Source organism: Lactuca sativa, chromosome 6 (genome assembly GCF_002870075.4).
Source record: "Lactuca sativa cultivar Salinas chromosome 6, Lsat_Salinas_v11, whole genome shotgun sequence".
Taxonomy (NCBI): domain Eukaryota; kingdom Viridiplantae; phylum Streptophyta; class Magnoliopsida; order Asterales; family Asteraceae; genus Lactuca; species Lactuca sativa.
In genome coordinates, this window is record NC_056628.2 from 20,309,511 (window position 1) to 20,318,215 (window position 8,705).

The window sequence follows — 8,705 nt, forward strand, 5'->3', positions numbered from 1 at the left end:
CTTCTCCAATTCCTTCGATTGTAATAACCACAACTTAACTTAGAATATAACGATTCCCGACACATATGGAGACCCCAGTCTCGCCCCTGGTCCGGCCACCAGGTTCCTGAAACTCAGAGAATAAGGCTATCCAAGTCTAAAAACTGTTTTGTGTCATGATCTTACAAGCAAATAATATGACTCCCCATAGGCCTACGGCACTCTGTCACTAACTCATGAATACTACGACTCCCCGCAGTATCACAACACTCTCTCGCTGACTGGTGAACACTAAGGCTCCCCATAGTATCACAACACTCTCTTGCAGACTGGTGAACACTACGGCTCCCCGTAGTATCACAACACTCTATTGCAGACTTCTGAACACTACGGCTCCCTGTAATTTCACAACACTCTCTCTAACTGACTCACCATGGGCTCACTCCATGGTTTTCCCCTGATAATCCGAAGTGATTACTCCCACTCGGATCCACTCACCCTCTTATCCCCCATAATCTCCTCCTCGAGTCATCACCCCACTTAGTTCACTATCGATACTCCACGGCTCAACATAGATACGTACACACACCCACCCAAGTTAAGCATCGCCACTCCTGATGACAACCTTCGTGACCAACACTTTTTCTCGCTGCAATTCATATTCTTGGATACTCCTGTTTGATGAAAATTAGTTGAAGGGCTCCCGCTGGAACCATAGTTACTTGATACTTCACTTGCCATATCATAACTAAAGTCTCAAAATAATCCGAAATTCAGGGCATTCTACTCGGATACCTCGGTACACCATCACAGAACCTCGCGATGTCTTGCCTCAACCACTGATCTCCTACTTATGGCATCATACTCAGATACAGCAATGCATCCTTTTAGAATCTCATAAATGATCTTCCTCTCATACAACTCGTAACTTCGGAATATTCCAACTCTCAATTGAAACACGGAGTAATCGTCAATGACTCAGAACATGTTGACGACCATCCGAAATTCCCTCCTCTATTGCTCAAAACCCATCCAAGGATACACATACCGACCCTGAAGTTGGTTGCCCAATCAACTTCTATCCCTCCCATAGTGCATATAACAACCCATACATTTAACCATAAATTCTCAACAACTGAAACTATCCATACGAGCCACCCGCCTCGAATTTACCATTACAACCTCGAATAATTCCTAACCACCACAAGGTCTCCGACCAACAGCCACCTGTCAAGGAGACACTCATCCTTTCCTGAACACGTACAACATGCATGATCTCGGTCTACACCTCGCCTCGACCACTAATAACCCTAGTCTTATGTATCCATACTATAGGTCACTATATCCAACCCTCTAGCCGCTTTTGAACAAATCTATGATACTCTCAATAAAATACCCGGTTCTCCCCCACTTAGGGCTCGAACCATCACCATTTGGCACACCAACAATCTATTCCACAGACTGTTCCATCAGGTACATCACACTTAGTCTTGGAAAGTACCACATAACACTCGATAATCTTCTCGCTAGAGACAAAGAAACTCCAAACATCCCGAATCTCAGATAAAATCCTCAAAAAACTTCCCAACGTGTCATCCAAAATCACACACTGATACACTACCGGACATCTCAACTGTCCTGTAGTATCCATGACTCACAGTCTGAAAAATAATGAACTATCACACTCCTCATCTTCGACTCCCCGACCAACGTCCCAAAATGAGAATAGATCATGAGAGCAGAGACCTCACCCCCCCAAAATCAATGTCCATCATAGAAAATGAGAGCCACCGCCCCAAACTACTCCTCTTGATCACCCGTCTCTGCTGCTAACATATGCCCTAATATACTCAAATAGGGTATATCCTTATCCTTGACCATCTCAGTCCCCAATGATGACCCTCTCATGCAATAATATTACCTTGCGGCAGACATACTACCCATATACTCAGGTGAAAGATCTCAACCAACGCTACCCCATAGGGTTTACCTCCAAGCTCTGAAATCGGAAGCTCGTTATCCCTTCTGCTTCTCACAGAAAATAGCACAACTCTGGTCACAAAAGGTGGAATCTCCGCTATCGGCCGACTGTTCAACTCAGACCGTAATCCTCCATAAAGCACCATCTCTACTCATCCCTGAGTCTTGCGACTCCAACTGACATCTCACCAAAAATCTCTCAGAAACTAACTCGATTTCCCCCTCAAGGTATGCTCCATTGAATCTCGCTCAACATGGCCCTCTGGCCCCACACTCTATCACATCTAATCTCAGTCTAATCAATCTCAACGGGATAACTGGCAAAACCAGAACCACTATCCGCCACGAATCATGGTACTCGAACCATGTCACTACCTCTCGATCTGCTATGATTCATGGTGCCCGAACCATGCTATGTCCTCTCAATCTGCTACTTATAACCTCTGGAATTCTCCCTGTTTCGAGTATGGGTCCTCAGCTTTCAGTAGTACGGGCCCATACTACCTGCCACATCTACCCATACTTTCCACATGGATCGTTCCAGATTTTCTAAGTAGTTGCTCAACCTCCTCAATCACCAATCCCGTCACGCGTGTTCACTCTCCAGCAGAACACTCTCCTCTATTAGAGTACTCATCTGACTAAGCTCACTCCCTAGGTTCTCACACTTCTCTGTCATCAGCTACTGAAGAACTCCTCATGATGCCAGCCATCTACCTCCTGAATATCGTCATATTCACTTAGTAGCTGACTCCCATCATCGAGAGTTCCACAAAGAATGAAGCAAGCAGCATTCGGGCATCGAATAATCTCCACCAGCACGTAAAACCACTCTAAGTTATAACTCTATTTGCTCTGCTCACACTCAAAAGGTTTCACTGAACTCAAGAACTCTACCCCACGTGGGTATTTAACTACTCTCTCAGTAGGCTCCTTCAATGTTCATCTAGGTATCTCTCCTAAATTACTCCTCTACTCAAAACTCTACCTCTGAAATATTCCTGCTAGATACTCTTACCCAGCACATACTCAAGGCACATAACAAATAGCAACAGCTCCTAGTCTAAGGCATCACAAATCAGGCAACTCTAGCCCTAAAATATGAAATACCTAGCCAATCCTTTAGCATGCATAAATAGTATCTTATAAGTATCACAAAATAAGGGTATTTTGGGAAATCACCGTTCGGGCTCTGGCTGATTGTACACACTGCTCCTTCTCGTTTTCTCTTAGAACTCTTGCTCGTTTTTGAAAAACCGTTTCTTTTGAAAAAAAAATTCAAATCCTCAGTTTGAGTCCAGATATGCCCGAAGGTGCATCCGAATCCCTCAAACCAAGGCTCTGATACCAACTTGTAACACCTTAAATTTTCATATAAAATTTTTATTTAAAATCGCATAATTCTCATAACACATTTCACAAAAATCTCCTTTATTAAATTTACAAATCGCAACTCCATAATCTTTTGATTTAAAATCCAGGATCTTCAAAACATAACTCTTTCACTGGTGTGTACAATCAAGTCGGTGCCTTCCCGCGATCATGAGAAAACCTGAAACACATAACACATAACACGGTAAGTACGACGCTTAGTGAGTTCCCCAAAATACCACACACAGCTCATTAGCCACCCGATGCTATAACACCGTAAGACCCTTTGGTCATTGTGTCCCAGTGGGACCCTCCGGTCCCATAACTCGGGTCGACCCTCCGGTCCTAACTCAGTAAGCACATAATAATACACGTCATAAATCACATAGACATAATTCAGGATATCTCAGTACTCAATATAAACACATAAGATATCTCAGTCACACAAAGATACCACTCATGGTTAGTATAGTGAGAAGACTCACCTCACAAGCTAGCAAGTAAGAGTCTCGTACTCGGAAATCTCGAACTAGCCTTCGCCTAACACATAGGATAACATCTCTAGTTAATACTCAATTCATACTCAAATACACCAAAGGCTATTCTTTTTCTCTGCCTAACTCTTAAAGTGGATAAAAGACCATTTTACCCCTCCATGGTCTTCATTACTCATCATTGACCCAACCCTAAGGTCAACAGAAGTCAAACTCGAGTCAACAGTATATATTTGACCCGACTCGTCGAGTGCACTCTTGCGACTCGTCGAGTCCCCTTGTTTCCTCAGAAGTCTCAAGAAAGTCCAACTCAATCCGTCGAGTTGACTCCCAACTCGCCGAGTTATCGCACAATCAAACCCATCAGGACAAACCCTCATCGACTCATCGAGTCAGGCCGTGGACTCAGCGAGTCCCTTTGATCAGATTCCTCATTCAGATGATTTAAGGCAGATCTATCACTCCAAACACTAGATCTACCTTCCTAAGGGTCGATTGTCACGTATATCTGCAAGTTTTACGTTCGAACATGGCATATAAGGCTCATAATGCCAGTATATGCTCCAACAAGGCACCAAAACACAATAACTCATTAAGTGACTGAATAAAGCTTGAGCCTTTGGACTCTCTGCACCTCACAAGGTCCAGATCTGAAGTCAAGACCTAAAAAGGGACTTCATGTACTAATATCTCAACCAAGAAAGTGATAGAAAGCCCTATTCATCAAAACATGAGATCTAATCACCACAAGGAGAGCCCTGGGAACTTTTTACCTTCTCCAGAAGCTCTTGGACGAAATAACACTGATCCACTGGCCCCTTCTTGTTCCTTGATGACTCCTTCCCTCCTTTTCAAAAGAAATGTACCAAAAGACCCCAAAATTAGCTCCTTTCACACTCTCTAGCTCAAAAGGACATTAGGATTTACTCTCAGTGAAGGTGAGCCGCAAATGAGGATATGAGTTCCCTTATATAGGCCCCAACCCCCGAGAAATTAGAGTTTCTCTACCCAGCACCTACTCGGCGAGTCACCTCTCTGACTCGTCGAGTCCACTCATTAAATCAATGTTGGCAACTCGGCCCTATTCGGCGAGTCGGACTCACGAATCATCGAGTCACTTTTATAAGTCTCAAGGTTAAACACACATTAAGGTATCCGAAAGTCTAGATGTTACAAATGCCATATATATATATATATATATATATATATATATATATATATATATATATATATATATATATATATATATATATATATATATATATATATATATAGGGTCCGATTCCTATGAGGACTCATTTTAGAGTGAAGACATCTTAAAAAATTTTAAAAAAAATCTAAAAAAAATACAAATCATAAAATCGAGCATAAATCTATGTCCGGGATAAAAAAAAATATTGGAAAAAAAATACATCATTAAAATTAATCAATAATTTAATTTTAATTTTTTATTTTGCATTATTATGATTAATGATTCAATTTTAATTATTCAAATTTTGTTTTCTAATTTTTTTTCTTCTGAACATAGATCTATGCTCGATTTTATAATTTGTATTTATTATATAATTTTTTTCAATTTTTTAAGGTGTCATTAATTTAAAATGAGTCATCACCGATCATATATATATATATATATATATATATATATATATATATATATATATATATATATATATATATATATATATATATATATATATATATATATATATATATATATATATATTATGATACCGCCTATGTGTTGTCACCCTCGTGCATATGCATGCGTAGTTAGCTGAACTTAATTGTATAATGAGCTAGCTTATGAAATCCATTTTTTTTGTCTACGTGCCAATTAGTAACTGGTTGAATAAGTATTCGATTGTTAATGAGTTAAAACGAGCCGACAAACGTGATTAAAATAATGTGACTAGTTTTGTTGTATTCAACATTCAACATGGGTAAATTGGGACTCTAATTTAAAGGAGCCTCTTAATTGAAACACTATAAATATTATAAACATCTCGAATAAAAAACTTTTGTAGTTTTCACTTAACGGGGGACACAATACTTTCTAAGTCAAAACTTTTTTAGTTTTTGACCCGCGAATGCAATATTATTAAGTCGTTGTTTTGTATGAAAATAAATGTAAAGTCTGTTTTGATAAATTACCTAAATCTCGAAAATTTCATATTAAAGAAATAACTTAAAATTGTTTAAAAAACATCTAAATTGCTCTTTCTTTTCTAAAAATAAACTTCAACTTACATATTCAAAAATCCATGTCAACATTGAGCTTAAACTCCATACTCCTTGTGATCAAGAAGGCTTAAACTGTCATAACTATTACATATAGTTCCTTCAATTATATCATTCTTGTTGATTTAAATCAAATTTCGCTTAATGACTATGAGATAATTTTGCTTGTTCTTTTATTCATCCGCTTGTTACAAAGCGATCCGTTGACTAAAATCATATTGAATTGTTAAAATCCTAAAATAAGATAGAAATATGACATTGATAAATCTTACGGTATTCCATAAAAACAAAACAATTTTACTAAAAGAATATGACAATTAACCAAATATTTTCCACTCGAAAACACATTCCTCAAAATCTTAGGCGTGACAAACCAAAGTGGGGTACATTATCATGATGTAGATGAACACACACACACCATCCCCCTCCAATTTTGCCATTTCAAGATATCTCCCTCAACCTCTCTAATTAATATATCTTTCTACACAAGTCAACCCCACCATCCTATGACATGCACATTGGTATCACTCATGCAACATTATCACATCATCCTCAAGTCATCGGCATGCACCCATTGTCCCCCTTTTATCGTTTACTATTATATTCTATTCCGGCGACTCGTGAACGTTTGAAATACCACAGTCCCGGCAGCTGGGAACACATCCATACTGAAACTCCGGCACTTCATCCCAAGCTGTTCCACCGCACTCTTTATACGTGCACACATGTCCTGATTGGCGCTGGTGGTGGCAACGGAAACTGTCCCTGGACCAAAAACTCTCACGGCTTTTTTCACCATATCCGCCATGTCGTCATTGTAAATGGACCCAACGCACTCGAAGCTTGCGTAGCTAAAACCATCCTCCGGCGTCACGTGAATAGTGGAGTAACGGTCGCCGTCAATGCCATTCATTGAGTACCCGCATGGGTCGAAAGCGAAATCACATATGTGAGCATTATGGTTAATACGGTTGATGCCTGTTATCTCCGTCATCTCTCTTCCAGCAGAGTCACCATTCTTTCCGTCGTTTGGGTGTCGAAAAAACTTGCGAGCTAGGGATTGATCAAGATCCGTCATGCACACCTCGACAGTATATAAGTCTAGTGATACGTCATCGGAGTATTCAACAGCTCCGGCAGAAAACACATGCCATGAGTGAGACGTGAGTTTTGAGGGAATTACAGAGGCTTTTCTGTAACATAGGCTTTCGGGGATGCTATCCTCCAAGTACACTATTTCTTCTTGGAAACTGGTGTGAGGGTGTGGTTGAGCTTGTGGAAAAATGAAGCTTCCACGGGTGTAACGAAGAGCCGTGATGTGAAGGTTGAGGGTTCTAGCGTGATGAATGAATGGTTGAACCGATTTCAAGAGTTGAGTGGTGCCACAGGTTTTGATGATAATCTTGGTAGGGTAAACAAAGAGTGAGGATTCAGACAAGACGTATGAATCAAAGTGTTGGTTGCCAAGTGCTGAGACAACCGTACATTGTACTTGATGAAGAACTTGTTCGAGAGACTTGAAGTCGAGTTCCCTGAGGCCGATGCCGATGACATGATCATGACTGGAGAACTGAAGCTCCAGTCGTTTTTCAAAGCCTTCGAAACCAGAAACAGCCATGGATTATGGTGATCGACACTAATGATGGTTGTTGGAATATTAATTGTGTTTGTGATGGGTAGTATAGAGTAGTTGGTGTTAGAAGGGTTATATAGGGGTTTAGTTATGGAGAGAGAAAGGGTGGGGGAGAGAGTGGAGGAGCATGCGGGTTAGGCAACCAAGAGATATCATTGAGAGCATAATGAATACAAGATTTTAGCTTGTGCTTAGCAAAGATAAAGTGGGCATTGGCTCGATTGTGTCTGCTTAATGCTAAGTTCAGCGAACTAGCTAGAAAAACTAAACCCAAAAATGTACTTGGAAAGGGACATTATACCACTTTCACCCATGTTACACTTATATTGGTATATTGGTGGATGTCATACCTTACATTTTTGTATTGGTATTGCATTTTTTTTTCTATCACCTTACACAAAATTAGTGTCATGCCACAACCACCACAATATACATTTTTATGTATGAAATACAACATTTGAAGGAGCATTTTTTTCCCGTGCAGTAAGCTTGTAATAGAATCTTTGCATTCCATACTTTTTTAGAGGGTCGGTGCAGTGTTTACCGCATACCGCATTATACCGTAGTATGCAGTATAGTTCACACCGTATGGTCTTAGCTTTGTCCATTTTCTCATGCAAAGAAAAAACGTTACTTCATATTTGTCTTTTACTTTTATTTTCTTTTATTTAAAGTCTTTCATTTTCTACGGAGTTTATGGATTGTTTATTTCATTTTTTATATAACTTTACAATTAAATTTTACGGGTCATTTTACTCTATATTTAAATATCAATGTGATTAAGGGTGCAAACCAGCCTAACTACTCGTGCGTTACTAGGAATCGGCTAGGTAAAAGCTCGACTCGAAACCGATTTTAAACGAGCCCGATCGAGCCGAGTTCGAGCTTAATATTAAGTCTGTTTATTAAACGAGCTCGAGCTCGAAGCTATATCACTACGCTCGGTTAGGCTCGTGAGCCTAAACAAGCCTATATATAATAATATTTATAAGTATTTTATATATTAA

At 39.7% G+C, this 8,705-nt stretch overlaps 1 protein-coding gene across 1 annotated transcript; it reads right to left on the reverse strand.

Moving 5' to 3' along the window:
- Positions 1-6,318: 6,318 nt before the first annotated feature.
- Positions 6,319-7,767, reverse strand: LOC111885081 (S-adenosylmethionine decarboxylase proenzyme 4). The gene has a single exon (XM_023881366.3). It carries the CDS (start codon positions 7,681-7,683, stop codon positions 6,664-6,666), a length of 1,020 nt encoding a protein of 339 aa, XP_023737134.1. The 5' UTR covers positions 7,684-7,767; the 3' UTR covers positions 6,319-6,663.
- Between the last annotated feature and the right edge of the window lie 938 nt (positions 7,768-8,705).

Bases quoted from the DNA above. Each gene is read 5' to 3' on its own strand.
- LOC111885081 (XM_023881366.3), bottom strand. From the start codon at position 7,683: ATGGCTGTTTCTGGTTTCGAAGGCTTTGAAAAACGACTGGAGCTTCAG.